The sequence below is a fragment of the Pleurodeles waltl genome, chromosome 7, assembly GCF_031143425.1.
Source record: "Pleurodeles waltl isolate 20211129_DDA chromosome 7, aPleWal1.hap1.20221129, whole genome shotgun sequence".
NCBI classification, from domain to species: domain Eukaryota; kingdom Metazoa; phylum Chordata; class Amphibia; order Caudata; family Salamandridae; genus Pleurodeles; species Pleurodeles waltl.
In genome coordinates this window covers 1022827733-1022850121 of record NC_090446.1, presented here as the reverse complement: position 1 = coordinate 1022850121, position 22389 = coordinate 1022827733, and the positions used below count along the sequence as shown (strand labels likewise).

General features: G+C 44.6%; 1 protein-coding gene across 2 annotated transcripts in view; it reads right to left on the bottom strand.

Annotated features, from left to right (window-relative positions):
- The window catches only part of ABCA5 (ATP binding cassette subfamily A member 5), a 1006180-nt gene that overhangs the window by 508137 nt on the left and 475654 nt on the right, over nt 1–22389 (bottom strand). For both annotated transcript variants that reach the window (XM_069199839.1, XM_069199840.1), the window contains exon 16: nt 518–608. In XM_069199839.1, coding sequence (XP_069055940.1) covers nt 518–608 — 91 coding nt within the window. The remainder of the gene's footprint in view (nt 1–517; nt 609–22389) is intronic.

Genomic DNA, 22389 nt, shown 5'->3' with positions numbered 1-22389 from the left:
CAGATTTTTGTATACAATGCCAGTATGAGAATGAGAATAGAATGCGACAAAGTGTTATGGCTGAGTGTTCTTTTTCTTTTTGAATGTAAAATAGCCCGTCATGCATTACAGTGCATAACGTCATAGAAGGTGGAGAAATTCACCAAAAAAACAAATAACAAGACAGTAATTTGAGTTGTCTAACAATGCAGTTGCTGTTATTTTAAGCCAACGACAGAAAGGGGTTCATCCAAATAAATCAGTTATTGCAAGCGGCTAACAAAACGCTCACTCTATTTTTACTGTGAGTAATAAATCTTGCAGACAGCTGCATTATCAGCACAGCAGCAAAACAAAAGGCGTGTTTGAATAGTGAACATCGGAAATAGGTAAACCACAGGACGGCAACAGTCATTGTTGTGCCGTCATGGCATTATATATCTGATCTACGTGACATGAACATCTGGCATTTAATCAAAATACGTTCACAATAAAATTAGTTATTTCAGTCAACGGAGAAAGATTAAAAAAAAAATACCTCAGGCGGTATCCAACACCCCATTTAGTCTTGAGAAAAAGTGAGGATCCAATGCATTTAAGCATCCCTTGTGAAATCACTGCTTTCCGATCTGTAAACAAATAAATCAACATTTTAAGCAGAAGTCATTTTAACAATTTAATTGAAATTAACGTTTTTGTTTTAGCCTTTAATACTACCATTGTGAGCTAGACTGCTGGCGTTAGAAAGCATTTCCATTGTTCCTAACTTTGCATAATTTAATTTCTAACTCCCACTGCACAGAGAAGGAACGTTTTCAATGTTTTGAAAATTCAGTAAAATGTTATTTCGATATGGAGCAACTATCAATTGTTAGCACAGCGACACAAAAAATGTCTATTAAGATCAAGATGTTATAGGCTGAGCACCAAAAATAACTAACTGGATCGTTTTTGTTCCATTTATTAAACGCCTGAGGGTAAATGCGTACAAAGAATTGTCCAACCTCCCTAAAGAGGTTTGATAAACTTAATCAGAGTAAAACGTAACCAAAGAAAAGGTGTGTGTTTGTTAGGGGGCGGGGGTGGTTTGAGGTCTCTGGAAGAAAAAAGGTTAAGAAAACACTGATTTAAAAAAAATACTCAGGGATACCACTCAGTAAAAACAAAAGATAAAAGCAGAGTCTGCGCCAGCAAATGTCAAAAGACAAAAAACACTTACCTTTCTGGTCGCCACAGCTCGCCCCTTCCTGCCACCTCATGCTGTTCTTCTGGTGTCCCAGCATTCACTGGGACACCAGCATAGGCTCTCCAGCGATCCTGGTGCTGCCTTCATGCTAAATGTAGCATGAAAGCAGAGTCAGGATTGGTCAGAACGGCTCGGACTGACGCTGTCTTTGGGGTCTGTGCAGTTTCTTCAGCTGTGTCTGTTTGGCCGCCTAAGATGGCTGGCCAAACACACATGCGCACTTAGGTGCACTCTCTCCTCCTGCCACCTCCTGTGACTTAGCCCCGCCCCTCCCTGCACTGCTGGCTGAGCTAGCAGATGGAAAATAAAACGATATTAAACTATCATTTTATTTTTCATCTCCTGGCTCTTGGCCAGGGGGGAAACGCTCCTCAGCCATTACAGAGGAGCCACCCCTGATTAAAGGCAAACATAAAAGTCTTGGATACTGTTACAAATGCAGCCTAAGACCACTGATGCAAATGGGTCTGGTGGGACGACTACTGTCTGAGGTAATTATAGCATTACTATCTGTGGCAGATGAAAAATATATTGTCTGAGCCCCTGTTGCTTATCCTATCTGGGACCATTGCTGCACTAGCAATCTAGGGCCTGTAATGTTTCCAGTCCTGCCAGGCTTCCGGTTGAGTCTCTCCTAGTGCAGTTATGCACTTTCGGTCTGTGCTGGTAGGAGGTACATTGGGTTGAGCAGAAACAGCTTAAACACTGCAGAGGAAAGATCCAGTACTGATGCTCGTACAACTCTAGCCTAACAATGACAAGCTTTATTCAAACTAAGGGCCTTATTACGACCGCCGTCAAATTACGACAAATGTGACGGATATCCCACCCGCCGTTTTACAAGTTCCATAGGATATAATGGAACTTGTAATACTGCGGGCAGGATATCCCATCTGCCAAGGTAGTAATCAGGCTCTTAGTAATCTGAAATAATGCGTCCAGTCACTGCATGTAAATCAATTGAAGGTAAAAAATAACAGCTTACACGGTGGAGTGAATAGGTATGTGCTGGTGCTACTGCTGAGCTAGTCGAAAATTACAGGACCATTGCTGTATTTGCAGGCGAGGCATTAGTAAGGCAATTATTTGATTTTGTTGTATTCTGTTTCTCTCTCTCTCTCTTTCTTGGAGGACGTTACAGCGCAGGGCAAATTATGATATTCCATCTCTGCCCATTAATAACTAGATTGCCTGGGCACACAAAGCACTGAGCCATACTATGTCTGGGCACTGATGCACACAACACGTGGGTCCAATGTCTCATACAGAATGGGGTCACTCACTGATGCATAAAAGGCTGGTGTCAGGTCACAGAATGGTTCAGACTGTTGCAGGTATCAAAAAGGTAATGCCTGAAAACAAATAGGTCGTTTGGCTCGCCAGCCTCATACCATGTAGCCGGATTTCAAGCAGATTGCAACTTTTCAGACAGCAGCAACAGAAAAAGCATATTTTTAAAAAAGCACCGTGCAATGAACCTGTAAAGATAATGCTCATGGTACAGATCAGACAGTGCATAGTAAGGCCAGTGAAGTGTCGAGGGCAATCTCAGCAGGACCAGGGGAAGTTAGCAATAAGGATTACTGCAGCAACTGATTCTGACTGTATTTCTTACTCTGCTCATATTGCCTCATGGGTCATTTTTGTCTGCTGGAAGGAAGAGTGATATATGTTTTAAATGGTTTGTGAAGTTCTGCATACATTATCATTTAGTTATATTGAATGAACGGTGCATGTTTTAGTGAGATTTTCTTCTTAGAATATTTACCGTGTGTACTGCCTATCTGTTTTACTGGTACCTCTTCCTGTTATAACACTGTGTCATAGTTATATAATATCACTTCAATGTGATATATCAATTATTATTCAATCCTAAATAAGGACTCGGTGAGCTGAAGCAGGGCTACATAGTGTCTCTGTTGGTCCCAGCACAACCTCGAATAATGTCACAGGGTCAGGACAAATTGTGGACATCTCATACCTCACCCCATGACCATGTAGAAAGCAGAAGCCAAGTGGAGGCACTCAATAACCACCTCATTCATCCTGGTATGTGTGCAGCTTTTGTGCTTTGCCCGGCAGACTATGTGCACTTAGTCTCATCTCCTGGCAGAAAAGAGGGCTGATGTGTCTGCCTGCTGCCTATGCAGGAGAAATCACCTTGATGCGACTGCCTGACTGTGAGGGATGTGTTCTCAGTGGTGTTGCAGCACGGAAGTATCAGCAGTGACACTGAACCAATCATGGAACAAGAAGATCCCATTAAACACATATGTAACTATTACAATGGAAAGGGGACATTTATGAGGATCTCTGAAGAGCATGACACTCATCTCTAACTAATGCGTTACAGAGAAAGATAGTCCTAGTTAAGTGATTATGAAAATATGCAGAGAAAATATTATGTAAAATACATGAAACATTTGTTTGTGTGTTTTTTTTATTTTAATTTTTGATAAAATTACGGCTTACATTTTTTTTTAATCTTGCCAAGGTAGTACACTGAGCAAATATCTATTTTGGCTAACAAATTAAGTTGGCAACTTAAAAACGCTTAAATATTATTATGTAATAAAACTAAGTTAAAAAGGTCATACCCTACACAACACACTATGAGCGGATGACTGAACACATTTTTTGGTTGTAAACCCTGAGTCAGTAAATTGCACGGTTTCTGCCAAGAAAATGTGTGTTTCAAATTCACCAAACCCATTTAGTGGTTCAGTATCATGTTACTGGATCACTAAATGGGTTTAGCAAACTATTAGAAATCGCTATTTGGAAGCAGTAGGTTTAGCGCGTCCCTTCCAAAAAACGATTCTTGTTGTGTGCATTGATTTTTTGTAAACAAACTCTGGTTGCAAAATATTAATATTTTACTGAAAACTGAAAGACAGTCATAACTCATTCCCAAATGGGTAGTGGTCCCCAAGGGAATGCTTAAAAGAGAATACCACTGCCCACTTTTACAAAATAATTTTGAAAACATTTCTATTTTAAAAAAAAAAAACACATTCAGTTTTCCTTTAACCCCTTCGCTGCCAGGCCTTTTCCCCCTTCCTGTGCCAGGCCTTTTTTTGCCTATTTGGAATAGTTCTCGCTTAGGCCCTCATAACCTTTTGTTCACATAAGCGACCCACGCCAAATGTGCGTCCTTTTTTTCCAACATCCTAGGGATTCTAGAGGTACCCAGACTTTGTGGGTTCCTCTGAAGGAGACCAACTATGTGCTTCCCAGTAACTAAAAGCAGTAGCTCCCACACCTGGTTAACAACTTAGACTTGCTTAAGTTAATAAACATGGTAATGGACCATTTCCAGGTAAGAGGATCAGGAAGACATGTCTTGTTTGTAAAATGTGTACATAGAGATGTACGGTGGCAATAGCCCCGAAGCTCTGCCTGTTTTAAGAAGCTGAAGGACCTGAGAATTAAATGGGGTCAATGTTTTTAAACCTGCACTAATAAAAATTGCGGAGTGCAAAACATTTAATTAAAATTTAAAAAGTGGATTAATGAATGTGTCAGACATCAACCATCAAATGCAGCGAGCCAAAATGATGCTATGATCGATGAGTCACGATTTTCAATGTTGGGAAGTCTGAATGGCAAGAGTTGCCTCTTTTCCTCCGCAAACAGATTCAACAGAGCATATATTAGTAATCTGTAGCTCACAAGATGCCACCCAATGAAGAAAAGTAGTCTCTGTGGGGGGCAAGCCGAAAACAATACATTCTCTCTAAAACTTGCCACTAAGTAAAGTATTACGCTTCACAAGGAAGTAATACCCTGCAGAAAATGCATTTTGAAATTCCAAACTTTATAGTAGTAGGCATACTATACATTGTTAGGTCTAGTGTGACAGCATAAGCAGTCTACTATCATCTTGCAATCACAATAATACTTAAACTAATACTAAGACATAAACTAATACTAATACATATAAAATACACATACGTAGAGGGACTTATTGTTAACCCCCTTTAGTCATTAGCATTGTTGCAGAGAACTTTTTCAAACTTTTTGAAAGTTGAGGAGTACTTTTCAGCACTTAGCAGATAGTGTAAGAGAAGAAAAGCAAAACGTTTTTTTGTTGTTTTTTTTAGGTGTACATACACTGAACCTGTTTTGTATATTATTCTCTTATGAAAAGTACACAATGACAAAGTGGTAAGTAGTTGCAAGTACTTATCCCATCGCTGCCTCCAATGTAGGAGGCTGGCCTGGCTTGTAGTGGGTACCAAGGGGTACTTACACTCTGAACCAGGTTCAGTTATCCCTTATTAGTGTAGAAGAGGTGTTTCTAGCAGCTTAGGGTGATAGAAGGTAGCTAAAGCAGAGCAGCTTAGGCTGAACTAGGAGACATGCTATACCACTGGTGTCATATGCACAATATCATAAGAAAACACAATACACAGATATACTAAAAATAAAGGTACTTTATTTTTATGACAATATGCCAAAAGTATCTCAGTGAGTACCCTCAGTATGAGGATACCAAATATACACAAGATATATGTACACAATACCAAAAATATGCAGTAATAGCAAAAGGAAGTAATGCAAGCAATGTAAAGTTACAGTAGATTGCAATAGGAGCACATAGGTATAGGGGCAACACAAACCATATACTCCAAAAGTGGAATGCGAACCACGAATGGACCCCAAACCTGTGTGAGCTTGTAGAGGGTCACTAGGACTGTAAGAAAACAGTGAGGGTTAGAAAAATAGCCCACCCAAGACCCTGAAAAGTAGGTGTAAAGTGCACCTATAACCCCCAGAGAGCACAGAAGTCGTGATAGGGGGTTTCTGCAAGGAAGACCAACACCAGCAATGCAACAACAGTGGATTTCCGGACCTGAGTACCTGTGGAACAAGGGGACCAAGTCCAAGAGTCGCGACAGTGTCGAGAGTGGGCAGATGCCCAGGAAATGCCAGCTGAGGATGCAGAGAAGCTGCCACCGGATGAAAGAAGCTTTGGTTTCTGCAAGAACGAAGAGGACTAGGAACTTCCCCTTTGGAGGATGGATGTCCCACGTCGTGAAGAAGCTTGCAGAGGTGTTCCCACGCAGAAAGACTGCAAACAAGCCTTGCTAGCTGCAAGGGTCGCGGTTAGGGTTTTTGGATGCTGCTGTGGCCCAGGAGGGACCAGGATGTCGCCACTTGGATGAGGAGACAGAGAGGGCGCCCAGCAAGTCAGGGAGCCCTCACAGAAGCAGGCAGCACCCGCAGAAGTACCGGAACAGGCACTTGGAAGAGGAGTGAACCAGAGTCCACCCGAAGTCAGAAAAGGTAGTCCCACGACGCCGGAGGACAACTCAGAAGGTTGTGCACTGCAGGTTAGAGTGTCGGGGACCCAGGCTTGGCTGTGCACGAAGGAAATCCTGGAAGAGTGCACAGGAGCCGGAGCAGCTGCAAATCACGCGGTACCCAGCAATGCAGTCTAGCGTGGGGAGGCAAGGACTTACATCCACCAAACTTGGACTGAAGAGTCACTGGACTGTGGGAGTCACTTAGACAGAGTTGCTGAGTTCCAGGGACCATGCTCGTCGTGCTGAGAGGGGACCCAGAGGACCGGTGATGCAGTCTTTTGTTGCCTGCGGTTGCAGGGGGAAGATTCCGTCGACCCACGGGAGATTTCTTCAGAGCTCCTGGTGCAAGAAGGAGGCAGGCTACCCCCAGAGCAGGCACCACCAGGAAACAGGCGAGAAAGCCAGCAGGATGAAGCGATACAAGGTTGCAGTAGTTGTCTTTGCTACTTTGTTGCGGTTTTGCAGGCGTCCTGAGCAGTCAGCGGTCGATCCTTTGGCAGAAGGTGAAGAGAGAGATGCAGAGGAACTCTGATGAGCTCTTGCATTCGGTATCTGAAGAATTCCCCAAAGCAGAGACCCTAAATAGCCAGAAAAGGAGGTTTGGCTACCTAGGAAGGAGGATAGGCTAGTAACACAGGTAAGAGCCTATCAGAAGGAGTCTCTGACGTCACCTGCTGGCCCTGGCCACTCAGAGCAGTCCAGTGTGCCAGCACACCTCTGAATCCAAGATGGCAGAGGTCTGGGGCACGCTGGAGGAGCTCTGGGCACCTCCCCTGGGAGGTGCAGGTCAGGGGAGTGGTCCCTCCCCTTTCCTTTGTCCAGTTTAGTGCCAGAGCAGGGCTGGGGGATCCCTGAACCGGTGTAGACTGGCTTATGCAGAGATGGGCACCATCTGTGCCCATCAAAGCATTTCCAGAGGCTGGGGGAGGCTACTCCTCCCCAGCCCTGACACCTTTTTCCAAAGGGAGAGGGTGTAACACCCTCTCTATGAGGAAGTCCTTTGTTCTGCCTTCCTGGGCCAGGCCTGGTTGGACCCCAGGAGGGCAGAAACCTGTCTGAGGGGTTGGCAGCAGCTGCAGTGAAACCCCGGGAAAGGCAGTTTGGCAGTACCCGGGTCTGTGCTAGAGACTCGGGGATCATGGAATTGTCTCCCCAATGCCAGAATGGCATTGGGGTGACAATTCCATGATCTTAGACATTTTACATGGCCATGTTCGGAGTTACCATTGTGACGCTATACATAGGTAGTGACCTATGTATACTGCACGCGTGAAATGGTGTACCCGCACTCACAAAGTCCGGGGAATTTGCCCTGAACAATGTGGGGGCACCTTGGCTAGTGCCAGGGTGCCCACACACTAAGTAACTTTGCACCCAACCTTCACCAGGTGAAGGTTAGACATATAGGTGACTTATAAGTTACTTAAGTGCAGTGGTAAAAGGCTGTGAAATAACGTGGATGTTATTTCACTCAGGCTGCAGTGGCAGGCCTGTGTAAGAATTGTCAGAGCCCCCTATGGGTGGCAAAAGAAATGCTGCAGCCCATAGGGATCTCCTGGAACCCCAATACCCTGGGTACCTCAGTACCATATACTAGGGAATTATAAGGGTGTTCCAGTATGCCAATGTGAATTGGTAAAATTGATCACTAGCCTGTTAGTGACAATTTGTAAAGCAGAGAGAGCATAACCACTGAGGTTCTGGTTAGGAGAGCCTCAGTGAGACAGTTAGGCATCACACAGGGAACACATACATATAGGCCACAAACTTATGAGCACTGGGGTCCTAGCTAGCAGGGTCCAAGTGACACATAGCAAACATACTGAAAACATAGGGTTTTCACTATGAGCACTGGGCCCTGGCTAGCAGGATCCCAGTGAGACAGTGAAAACACCCTGACATATACTCACAAACAGGCCAAAAGTGAAAGTGGGGGTAACAAGGCTAGAAAGAGGCTACTTTCTCACACCACTGGACAGTCAAATGTTAACCGGGCAGAATTGTTGATTTATACTATTTTGCCAATTTACTTCTAAGTACAATGACAAAAGGGTCCATCTTCTCCTCCCTCTCCTTACCCCAGAAGCATGCCTGCCTGCACACCACTCCAAGCCAGTATGTGTAAAACAGCCGCCCAAATTCTGCCTTCCCTCATTGCTCGGTAACGATGTCAACTCTCCAAAGTGTATGTATTTCAAAAAGCACTGTGCATAAATCGGCTCCTATGACAAGGGTAGTCATGCTTTTTTCATTAAAAATGGCTATTATGTTTATTAAATTATTACGCTTATACAACATGGTTATGCTGATGCTGCGGAAATACGACACAGTAACTGACACACTGCAATACAATGTCCATCAATTTGTGCGGTGGATAGTGAAATGCCTTCATTCCAAAATGGTTTTCATCAAAACACGCTCGTCACTGTTTACTGTATTCACTGCATTGAATTCCCAGGTTTCATGGTCAGTCCGTTCTCAGACACATAGAGAAGCAACAGCCACGTCCCACATCAGTGTTCATCCTCTGATTTGTAAGATTGAACCATTTCCTCCTTCAAGGACTGACCTTTGAGGCAGCTTTGGGTCTCTCTTTAGGTTTCCCAAAAACATACATAATATCCATAGTGTGGCTTTTAGTCTTCAGGCTTCATCCATTTGTCTATTCAGTTGTTAGTCTCATGTTGCTTCTTCCCACCACAACAAACAGCATTGGGCAGTGGGTCAGCTCACTTTTAGTATTGCAGAATGTGTGTCCACATTACTTACAAATGCTCAAAAATGGTTCCATTAGCTTCAATAATAAAGCGCTTTTAAGTGTGCTTTTTAGATTTGATTTTTGTATATTATATTTTCTTTAAAATAATTTTGTTGCTAGAAGTTATGGTGCCGAATTAGGTCATGATTAAGTTCTGGTATCCCTTAAAAGTTGTTATTATAAAGGGTTTGCGTGATATTGGCAGAGACCTACTTTTCAACAACAAAATATATGATATGGCATTGTTTAATCTTGCTTCTTTCTATACGATAACTCACAATGGAACTTTCAGATCTTGTTAACAATCACTATGACTATATCAGTTGGAACTGTGTAGCTATGGATACCTCCTCTACTAATTCTAAATTATTATCTTACTGTGCATTTCAAATTATATTTGAATTCTCTATTGCTTATTGTTCGGGTACCTTGCGGTCATCATGGTTCAGCTTTTTCATATTGGTATTGCTTTTATTTATTTGGATACTGACTGCCCTTTTCGAATTTGTTCTCCCTTTAAGACTTTTTCATCTCTTTTACCTAATTACATCCCTCTCTTTTTAATTATTCTATATAGACATTTTCATCGTCTTACTTCCTATATTCTTTGCACTGGGTGAAATTTACCAGCCTTGTCGCTTATGTTTATGCTTCCTTTTTCCTGTAGAGTCCCAAATTTGATGATGATGTGCCGATTTGCTAAGTTGCCCATGGCTAACTTTGTTTCAATGAATGTATGAATGTATATCTCTTGGAAATCCTGTTAAGAGGCAGAAGATACTATTGCATTTAAATACATTGAATGATTATGTTGCCTTTTAGCAAAAGACAATGGGGGGGAAAGTCTCTTTTTCTCCCACTGTTGAGTGCAAAGGTTGAGCCATTGATCTTGGTCATAAATCCCTCAACGCTGAAGTTGTATCAAAGAAGCGTAACACTGATGGTCAATGGATACTTGCTAACATTTTTTATTTAAAAAAAAAACCTCACAAGTAACTATTAAATGTTTGTGGTACTGTTAAATCTGATCCTGCCCTTTGGATGTTTTTAAAAAATCAAATGCCAGAAAGTTATATTGACAACATGGATTATAATGCTAATGATCCCATACTTAGGGCCTGATTGAAATGCTGGCGGTAACGGTCCCACTGTCGTTTGTTTGACTGTAAACCCACCAGCCATCATGACATTCCACCCACCGTATTCTGATGTTGGTGGCCCCACAGACTTTAACTTACCTGAGTCCCACCGACTCCACCATGGAATACCCTCTACCGACACAGGAAAGTGTGACTTCAGTCAATTTACTGAAGAGCAGATTTGGATGTGCCATACTGCCATGCAAAAATGGCAGTCCAACCTCCAGTTCTGACTTGGCGGATAGGGGGGGGAGGAAAGGGGGTGAAAAATCACCTTTGCTCCTGATTCATCTTCTGTTGGGCACGACAGGACTGGACCCTCCATCGCTGCTGCCATGGGATCCTGAAGAAAACACAACCCCTCCCCCCATCGCTGGGCATGAAGGTAGGTACACCCGTATTGGCTGTGTGATCTGGGGGGGAGTTACTGCATATGGGCATGGGACCGCTGCAGACATGTACATGTCACAGTAATTGTTTTAACTGACTGACATTAATATGTCAGGGACACAGGTGGGCCAGACACTGGTAGGGACACACTGGTACACAACACATATCGAACACATACATAACTGTCATTATAGCATCAGTATTCATTGCCAAATGAAGGTAGGCACCATAATGACGGTAGATTCACACTTGTCCACTGTGCAGATGTGTGCACATTGCAAGGGGACATGTACCTGTTACGTTGTGCTCGAGTTGCATATGTGAGTCAGTATGTGTATATGTGTGTGCAGTGCGATTGGTTTGGGGAGGTGGAGGGAGGTGTAGAGGGTGATGTGGATACGTCACTGTTAGAAATGGGATTTCTAGTTGGCAGAGGTATACACCCTTGCCCAAGTACGGACCACAATCCTAGTCAGGGTAAGTCACACACAATCCAAATTATCCTGTGCCCACCTTCTGGTAGCTTTGTACTGAGCAGTCAGGCTTAAATTAGAAGGCAATGTGTAAAGTATTTGTGCAATAAACCATGCAGTTACACAGTGAAAAGACCACAAAAAATACACCACACAAGTTTAGAAAAATGTAAGATATTTATTTGATTTAATTAAGGTCAAAACGATAATGATTCAATAAGCACAAGTTGAGATATCACTTTTGCAAGATTAAAAAAAATAGTTTTAAATCTTAGAAATCAATAGTTGTCTCTTGTTTGCACAAAGTACCTGGTTTGTGTCAAAATGACCATGCACGGAGACCAGAGAGGAGAAGATGCATGGAAAAATAAGGTGTGTGTCAGATATTCCGATGCGGCAAATGATGTGTTGTTTCCTTCCGCGCTGCAAAGGGCTTTGCGTTGATTTCCGGCGTGCAGCCTTGGTTCCTCACTACAATGCGAGGATCTTTGGACGTCCAGGGACGATGAAGAGAAAAATCCTGGGCGTGCGGGAAGAAGTCACAGGTGTTGCATCAATCTGGTAGGCAATGCGTAGAATTTTCTGTTGCACAGCAGCGCTGCGTCGATTCTTCACTCAGGAAGTCAGGTCGTGTTGTTCTGGCTCGGCTGTGCGTCGATCCGGTAGGGCAGCGCGTCGAATTTCCAGTTGCAAAGTAGGCGCTGCGTCGATCTTCGCTCAGGAAGTTGGGCTGCATCGTTCAAGTTCAGCTGTGTGGCGATTTTCTCGTCACACGGCAGACTGTGTGTCATTTGCGGCAGGCTGTGCATCGATTTTTGGCACACAAGGAGTTTCCTTGAGGAGATGAAGTCTTTTAGGCCCTGAGAATTCAGAAATCAGGAGGCAAGCTTGAGCCAAGCCCTTGGAGAGGACTTCTCAGCAAATTCAGAGGCCAGCAAGGCAGTGGGACAACTGCAAGGTAGCAGTCCTTCATAGCAAAACAGACCAGGTGAGTCATTTGGGCAGCCAGGCAGTTCCTCTTGACAGGTTGCAGGATCGGGTCCAGAAGTATCTGATTTGGTGGGGTAAGGGACCCAATTTATATATCCAAAAATGCCTTTGAAGTGGGGGAGACTACAAAAAGTGGTTTTGAAGTGCATCCGGTCCCATTTCAGCACAGGTCTGTCTGCCAGGGTCCCAGTAGGGGGTTTGGCAGTCCATTGTGTGAGGGCAGGCCACTAGCCTTTGAAATGTAAGTATCACGCTCCTCCACCGCTCCAACCCGGGACGACCCAAGCAGTATGCAGATGAGTGCAGGTGTGCCTGAGTATCCTGTGTTTGTGGTTGTCTGTGTGAAATGAACAAGGAAGCTGTCAACCAGACCAGACATTGATTGGAGACAGGCTGTAAGGCACAGATGGATTTTAAGTGCAGAGAAATGCTCACTTTCTAAAAGTGGCATTTCTAAAATAGTAATATAAAATCCAACCTCACCAATAAGCAGGATTTTCTGTTTCCATTCTGGTTATACTAACCATGACCTGTTTACCCCTTTCTCATCAGAATCTACAATTCAAATAGTATACGAAGGTAGCCCTAATGCTAGCCTATGAAAGGAGCAGGCCTCACAGTAGTGGAAAACGAATTTAGGAGTTTTCCACTACAGGACATATAAAAAACACAGGTATATGTCCTGCCTTTTACCTACATAGCACCATGCCCTATGGGTTACCTGGGGCCTACCTTAGGGGTGACTTATATGTAGAAAAAGAGGAGTTTAAGGCTTGGCAAGTACTTTAAAATGGCAAGTCGGAGTGGCAGGGAAACTGCACACACAGGCCTTGCAATGGCAGGCCTGAGACATGGTTAAGGGTCTACTTATATGGGTGGCACAATCAGTGCTGCAGGCCCACTAATAGCATTTTATTTACAGGCCCTGGGCACATGCAGTGCACTTTCCTAGGGACTTACAAGTAAATCAAATATGCCAATTGGGAATGAACCAATGTTACCATGTTTAAGGGCGAGAGCATAGGCACTTTAGGACTGATTAGCAGTAGTAAAGTGTGCACAGTCCTAAAACCAGCACAAACAGTGTCAGAAAAGTGGAGGGAGGTAGGCAAAAAGTTGGGGAATGACCATTGTAAAGCTGTCAGGTCTAACAGTCAGTATGTGTGCCACTTGCATATGACATGGATGTTGTGTATGTTGTGTTGTGTGCTGTGTTGCTGTGTGCAGAACTCGGGTGCATGTTGCTGTGTGGCAGTCGCTGTTATGATGTGTGTAGTTGTGTTTGTGTAGATGAGTGTGCTGGTTTTGTGGTTGTGTCGTATGTGGGTGCAGTGTCATTAGTATGTGTATGTTATGTGATGGATGTACGTGTATGTGTGTCTACGGCATGTAGATGTTGGGGTGTAATGGCAATAAGTAATGGTGTGTATGTGGTGTGTTGTGTTGTGTGTGTTGCAGGGGGATGCATTTGTGAAGGGTAGAGTGTGTGCTTTTTGTGTGTGGCTTTTCCACAGCCACTTGCATTGTCCGTTGTCTGTTGGGTCCAGCAATGTCCTCCCTCTGTCAGGAAACTGCCACTAGCACACCACCTGTCCAACTGTACCATCTAAATATGGCCAAAGGGAACCAGCCTGCCTGACAGCTAGGGAGAGCACTCAGTCATGGCGGTCTTCTGCTCAGCCGCAATACATCTAAATACAGCAGGTGCAAGACCGTCGACTTAGCAGTCTTCTCGGGTCTGCCACCGACAGGGCTTCGCGGTAGAACCGCCAAGATCTAAATCAGGTCCTTAGTCATGAGTTGAACTACAGATTCATGTCTGATAAGTCTTAAAGCTGCTGTCTTTGTTCAGTCTTTGACTGATGTTTGGAGAACCTGTAATTATGAGGCTTATACATTTTTCTTCTCCATCAGTCAAGGGCACTTCCTTTCTTACTGATTGTATATTTCATTTACTAAATCTCCCATGCCTTGTTTGCAGTGTGCTCATATGGGTTCCATTTGTCTCTATGACTGCCCTGTCCATGGGTGCGGAAAAGGCTCTTGATACAAAATAGCATTATATATTTTGACTCTCCAGTTGTTCGGAAGACCTTTATCAATTATATTAAAACATTATTCAGTAACCTAGAGGTAGTATTATCTTCATTTGGTATTCTTCCCATACACTAACTTATCTTGAAGCATAAGACATGGTTGCCCACTTTCTCCCTTATTATTATTTTATAACCTGTATATATATTCATAGGAAAAAAACAAAAGTTAAAGTGACTGTAGAAAAGTGGAGTATTATGCAGTGATGATGGTTAGGCCCCACTATGTAATACTCTCACAGTACCCCAAAGAGTGTCTCTAGGATTCACAATAACAAATTCTTAGCTCAGTCTCTGGTAATGTGGCAAAGAGCAGTCAGACTTTACTAGAGGAACATGTGTTAAGCATTTCAGAGTGCCAGCATGGTTGATAATATTTGACACAATTCAAAAGAAATCCAACACCAGTTTATAAAAATGTTGTAGATTTTTATCTAATTGTAGACACCAAAACAGAGCAAATCAGTTACATATAACCAGAGCAATGGATTTTAAGCAGCAATTAAATCAGTGCATTTACACACTGTCAAACCTCACCATTGAGTTCAGTAGGAAAAGTCACTAGTGACACTCGGTCACTTGCGGGTGAGCTCAGAGGAGCCCACTTGTGGTTAAGGTTGTGCGGGTCCCAAGACCAAGTTCAATCAATCAATCTTTATCTTTATTTCGGCTAAGAGCCATAAAAGCAATTTAAAAGAAAAATTGTCACTACATATAGTCATTAATTTAAAAAAGTTAAAACTTGGATAAGACTAGTCTAAAATGACACACAGTTGATAAACTGTCCAAACCCTAAATACATTTACAAAACACTAAAAGCATATATTCATTAAGTCTTAAAAACATGCAACTAGTTAAGATCAGTCTATAATGTCACACAGTTAATAACCTATTGGTCTGTGCTGTCTTAATAAATAAATGATCTAACCTGACATCTTAGCAAAGTTACAAACCAATCAGATGTAAACTCTCTCTGGATCGTACTTTCCAGGCACTTTGAAGATTCCTTGTTACTACAAACACTACATTATCACTTGTGTCACTTGTCAGTATACAGAGAGATTCTCTATGGTTCCTATTGGACTTTTTTGCTTATGCAGGGTCATCCCCAATCTTTTTGCCTCCTGCCTTCTATTTTTTCTGACCTGTTGTTGTTGGTTTTTGAACTCTGAGCACTTCACCACTGATAACCAGTACTAAAGTACATATGCTCTCTGCGTAAATGATATTGTTGATTGGTTTATCCATGATTGGCATATTTGATTTACTAGTAAGTCCCTAGTAAAGTGTACCAGAGGTGCCAGGGCCTGTAAATCAAATGCTACTAGTGGGCCCTCAGCGCTGGTTGTGCCACCCACATAAGTAGCTCTGTAAACATGTCTCAGACCTGCCATTGCAGTGTCTATGTGTGCAGTTTTAACTGTGAATTCGACTTGGCAAGTGTACCCACTTGCCCGGCCTATACCTTCCCTTTTCTTACATGTCAGTCACCCCTAAGGTAGGCCCTAGGTAGCCCCAAGGGCAGGGTGCAGTGTATGGTTAAGGTAGGACATATAGTAATGTGTTTGATATGCCCTGACAATGAAATATCGCTAAATTCGTTTTTCACTGTTGCAAGGCCTGTCCCTCTCAAAGATTAACATGGGGGTTACCTTTAAATCGGATTAAAGTGTATATTCCCTTTGGGAGCGGATGAACATGTGGAGTTTGGGGTCTCTGAGCTTACAATTTAAAAATACATCTTTTAGTAAAGTTGATTTTAAGATTGTGTTTTTGAAAATGCCACTTCTAGAAAGTGAGCATTTTCTTGCTTATGCCATTTCTGTGACTCTGCCTGTTTGTGGATTCCCTGTCTGGGTCAGTTTGACAGTTGGGCTGGTTGCACCACATACTACAGACAGTGACACAAAGGGAGCTGGGGTGTAGTCTGCATTTCCTGATGAGCCATCTGTGCTAGGAGGGAGGGGAGGAGTGGTCACTTACATCTGAAAGGGCTGTGCCTGTCCTCACACAATGCAGTCTCCAACCCCCTGGTGAGTTTCTGGGGCCTGGCCTGGGCAAGGCAGGATTTCACATTCAAAAGAGACTTTACTTACTTCAAAGGAGAAATTGGGTATAAGAAGGGCACCCAGAACCACAGACTTTAGGAACACTTCTGAAAACAAGAGGAACCTCTGCCTGGAGGAGAGCTGAAGAGCTGAGGAAGAAGAGCTGCCCTGCCTGTGACTGTGCTTTGTGGAGCTATCCTGCAGTTGCTGGTTCTGCCAGAGTAAGAGGGCAAAGACTGGACTTTGTGTGCCTTCCATCTTGAGAAGAAATCTCCAAGGGCTTGATGTAGAGTTTGCCTCCTGTTGTTTGAAGTCTCAGGGACAGCAAAGACTTCTCTCTACCAGCACCTGGAGTCTCTGGAGAGACTCCTGCTCTGACCAGTGGTGCCCTATCCAGTCCCTGAGCCCTTGGAAGGAAAGCTGGTGGAAATTCAAGGAAATCGACTTCAGACCAACGCCACTACTGAATCCGGTGACGCCGCCTGCACCAGACTCCGTGATCTTCGCTGGACCACGACAACCTTTACAGGCCCGACATTGCTGCAGCCTCGAAGTCCACGACTCCGTGGAAGTAGCCGCACCACGTGATGACCGACACCCCTCGAAGTGCGCGGATTCAACGTTTTGCACAGCACCGCAATCCGCGATTTTGCGCATCGGCTCGTTTTCATTTCTTCACCAAGGTACTGTACCTGGGGGTCTACGCGACTCCGTGTCCGGCGCCGCTGGTGTCGGATTGTTGTGAACAACTCCGTTATGACACTGTGTTAACACCTCATCGGAGCATTTTGTGTTTCGAAGTGCCGAAAACCTCGCTCCACTTAAAAGCCACCCAAGCGGGACCAGCATCAGGAAATCCCCGTGGTTCACAGACGCCCTCAAAGAATCCAAGAAATCCTGCCGTACCCTCGAAAAAACCTGGCGCAGAGAACGCACCACAGAAAACATGTCAGCCCTCAAGATCACCACCCGTGAACACCACCAGCTGATCCGCTCCACCAAAAGGACATCATTCAAAGAGCGACTAGACAACAACACCCACAACAGCAAAGAACTCTTCAACATCCTCAAAGAGCTCTCCAACCCCAGCGCCAGCTCCAATGTCATCACGCCCTCACAAGAACTCTGCAACTCCCTCGCTACGTTCTTCCACCGAAAGATCGCAGACCTACACGACAGCTTCAGACCCCGCCGCCCACCACCGAACCAACAGCCCCCACCACTACACTCAACGCCTGGACCCCCATCAGCTCTGAGGAGACCAGAATCACCATGAACACCATCCACTCCGGCTCCCCCTCGGACCTGTGCCCCCATCACATCTTCAACAAAGCCGACTCCATCATCGCCCCCTATCTCCGGAGAATCATCAACAGCTCATTCTCATCTGCCACCTTCCCCGAGAGCTGGAAACACGCTGAAGTCAACGCCCTCCTGAAAAAAAACACGGCTGACCCCAATGACCTGAAGAACTTCCGTCCCATCTCTCTTCTCCTCTTCCCGGCCAAGGTCATCGAGAAGACCGTCAACAAGCAGGGGACCAATTTTCTTGAAGCTAACAACTCGCTCAACCCTTCCCAATCAGGATTTCAGGCCAACCACAGCACAGAAACCGCCCTCATATCAGTCACCGATGACATCAGAACTCTGATGGACAACGTAGAAACAACCGCCCTCATCCTCCTGGACCTCTCGGCTGCCTTCGACACGTGTGCCATCGCACCCTAATAACCCGCCTCCGCTCCACTGGAATCCTAGGACAGGCCCTTGACTGGATCATCTCGTTCCTCTCCGACAGAACCCAAAGAGTCTACCTCCCGCCCTTCCGCTCAAAACCCACCGAGATCATCTGCGGCGTACCCCAAGGTTCCTTGCTCAGCCCAACCCTCTTCAATATCTACATGAGCCTCCTCGCCGACATTGCACGCAAACACAACATCAACATCATCTCCTACGCCGACGACACCCAGCTGATACTCTCCCTCACCAAAGACCCAACCACCGCCAAAATCAACCTACAGGAAGGAATGAAAGACGTCGCGGAATGGATGAAGCTCAGCCGCCTAAAGCTGAACTCAGACAAGACGGAGGTCCTCATCCTCAGACAATCCCCTTCCGCCTGGGACGACTCCTGGTGGCCCACGGCTCTGGGCACCGCACCAACCCCCTCAGACTACGAACGCAACCTCGGATTCATCCTGGACCCCCTCCTCACTATGACCAAGCAAGTCAACGCCGTCTCGTCATCATGCTTCAACACCCTACGCATGCTCTGAAAAATCTTCCGATGGATCCCCGCCAAAACCAGAAAGACAGTTACCCATGCCCTCGTCAAAAGCCGCCTGGACTACGGAAACACTCTATACGCAGGGACCACCGCAAAGCTACAGAAACATCTCCAATGCATACAGAACGCCTCCGCACGCCTCATCCTCGACATCCCTCGCCACAGCCACATATCCGCCCACCTGAAACACCTGCACTGGCTCCCCGTCAACAAGAGGATCACCTTCAGGCTCCTCACCCACGCACACAAAGCTCTCCACAACATGGGCCCTGAATACCTCAACAGCCTCCTCTCGTTCTACACGCCCACCCGTCAGCTTCGCTCAGCCAGCCTCGCCCTCGCCACCGTCCCACGTATCCGCAGATCCACCGCAGGAGGAAAATCCTTCACCTACCTGCCAGCCAAAGCATGGAACTCCCTCCCCGCACACCTAAGAACTACCCAGGACCATCTCGCCTTCAGGAAGCGCCTCAAGACATGGCTTTTTTGAGCAGCAGTAACCCGCCCCCCCTCCCCAGCGCCTTGAGACCCTCTCGGGTGAGTAGCGCGCTCTATAAATGCATTGATTGATTGATTGATTGATCATTTTTGAGTTAATCTTTAAAAATTCATAACTTGACTTGTGTATGTTGGATTTTTGTTGTTGTGGTCTTGTTTTGTTTAGATCAATATTTCCTATTTTTCTAAACTGGTGTTGTGTCATTTTGCAGTGTTTTCATTGAGGTACTGTGTGTGTTGGTACAAATACTTTACACCTAGCCCTCTGGAGTTAAGCCTACTGCTCTGCCAAGCTACCAAAGGGATAAGCAGGGGTTAGCTGAGGGTGATTCTCTTTTACCCTGACTAGAGTGAGGGTCCTTGCTTGATCAGGGGGTAACCTGACTGTCAACCAAATACCTCATTTCTAACAGTTCCTTACACCAAAAAGTCTACATAAGGGACTAATCCACTTTCTCCTGCGAATTGAGTATCATGGACAGAAAAAGACAAAATGGGCCATGGTCTTGAGCTGCGTTGGACAACAATGACAGAAACCAGGAGTGCATTCAACCTTGTTCCACCCCATGGTGAAGGACTTCAATGGCAGGATCCCCAATCTAAATTTGATAAAAAGGCTTTGAATGTAAGCCGGTTGTACATTGTCCATATAGGTTTAAATTTTCGGTGAGCATTTGTCATTTAGAAATTGGGCTGCCCTGGTCCCTTGTCTCTGACTAGACCATATCTGCATCAGAACCATCTCCGAGTAACATCACTTAATACATTATAACCTTGGTTAAGCGATGGGGAGCACTCCACACCTCTTCCATTTTTATAGCATAGCACATATCTCTGATATATTTAAACCAAGTAATTGATGCTGCGCCATCATGGGCTATTAACTCTGTAAAAGCTATTTGGTAAGGGACCAAATGCTCAGAAGACCAAAGGTGCATCCAGTATAAGAGAGGTCTCAAAGCGATTTCTTTAGGAATCTGATTGAGCACTAGATCGCATCTAAGAGGAGTAAGTGGGGTACTTATTGGTAAGGGCAACAAGAGACGTATGAACTTGTTTCCACCACAGTCAATTAATTAGAATTACAGTGGCCCCAGAGCTCAGTGCCATAAGTTGCAGCGGTCACTGCCGCAGCCTTATAAAGGGTAATAGCTGGCGAGATTTGCCCTCCCATAGAGTTTTTAATTTTTCTTCCGATCACCACTGACCGTTGTTGGAGAGTGGCGACACTCTTCCCAATTTGTGCCGACCACTGGTGGTCGTCTGATAGTCCGATCCCCAGGTAATCGAACTGGCTAACCTGTTCTATTGATTGGCCACCAATTGTCATTTTCCCCCGAATGTCTTATGGTTTTATCTGTATTAGTTTTAAGGCCCCTCTTCTCACAAAATGCGGCAAAAGCATCTAATTTGTTTTGGAGACCCAGTGGAGTCCTTGAAATCAGTAGTGTCATCTGCAAACATAAGGATCAGAACAGGGGCTCCTGCTAACTTGGGGGCATCATGGTTACACCATATCAGCTGATCTACTGCCCCATTGATGTAGAGGCTAAATAGGGTGGGGGCCAAAACACAACCCTGTCTGACCCCTCTTGCAATGGGGATGGCGGTTGTTAAATCCCCATCTTGTGTCCATCAAACCTGTGCATAAGTTCCTTCATGGAGATGTTTTATCAACCTCAGCAGTTCACGGTCGAGGTTATATGATTCCAAAACCCTCCATAGCAGGTCATGTGGGACCAAATCGAAAGCAGTCTTTAAATCAACAAGGCGACATACAAGCGGTCCCTTTTTTAACGTTAGATATTTCCAACAAAGGAGTTTAAATCTAAAGACCTGGTCTACTGTGCTGACCCCTTTCCTAAACCCGGCCTGGAGATCTTAAAAAATCGAGTGATCATTGATCCAAGAATGCAATCTAGCCAGGACCTGCTTGCAAAACACCTTCTGACTTACATTGATTAAACTTACTGGCCTATAGTTAGCTGGTAGCTCTCTTTCCCCCTTTTTATAAATGTGGACTATTGTTGCTCGTCGCCATGTGGGGGGAAGGTCACCTCCCCTCAAGATAGCATTGCAGAGGGTATTAAAATACAACGTCCAAGTTCCAGGTCGTGATAAATATAAATTGCCTAGAATACCATCTGGATCCGGGGCCTTTCCTTTACGCAGCGATTGGAGGGCCAAAGAGGTTTCATTCAGGGAAAAAGAGCCCAAACCAAAACTTAACAGTCTTGCATTTTTGGAGTTAGAGGAGGTACAGGTCTCTATAGATGTTAATAGGAATACGTTACTACTATTGCTGGGGCCTATCCTGTAGAGATTCTCAAAGTGTGACACTCAGCTTGCTGGCTGGATTGCTGGGGCGCTCTCATCTTTTTGTGGATCTTTCTTTTCTGCCACCATTTTCCAAAACAATTTTTTGTCGCCTTCTAGGAGAGCATCCAACCAGGGAATTCCATTTGTTATTTTCCCAATCATTTTTAGCATTTTTTAAGGTTTTTTTTATATAAATTCCTCACTGCTCTTATCTCAGGGCGATTCCCTGTTTGAAATACTTTCAACAGCTGCAGTTTGACCTGACGGCAAGAGCTAGTAAACCACCTCATTGATTTGCCCGTAGGTTCCCTCTTTGTCTCGCTACCGGAAAGAGTGGCCTTAACCGATTCATCAAGCAACAATGTAAATAGATAAAATCCACAAGCGAAAAACCAATATACTTCAAGGGGGAGAGGCTTGTTTTAACTATGCCATACATTTGGGCCTGGACCTTCATGTCGTTTGCCACCACTGCCCATCTGACATTCTTATTATCATTGGTCACCTTAACATTCTTACCCATCACCCATTTCAACAGGTTGTTACTTGTAAATGGGGAGGCTGTGAAGACTGCACTGAGGGCTTGGTGATCACTGTCAGTCCTATTGATAACTACCATATCACTAAGGGAATGCAAAAGAGTATCATCAACAAAAATGTAATCAAGGAGACTCGCATAGGTTCCCTTTTTATACATGGGCATAGCTGGAGTATCTGACTTGGTGTTTCAATTTACTTGCCTTAGCCCTGCATTAATGATTAAGTTCTCTAGTAAGGCCACCACACCCCCCGTTTGCTTTGTCACTTGCTGGACTGGGCCTGATCTGTCCCAAGAGTCTGCATTCTGCAATCCTGCTCGA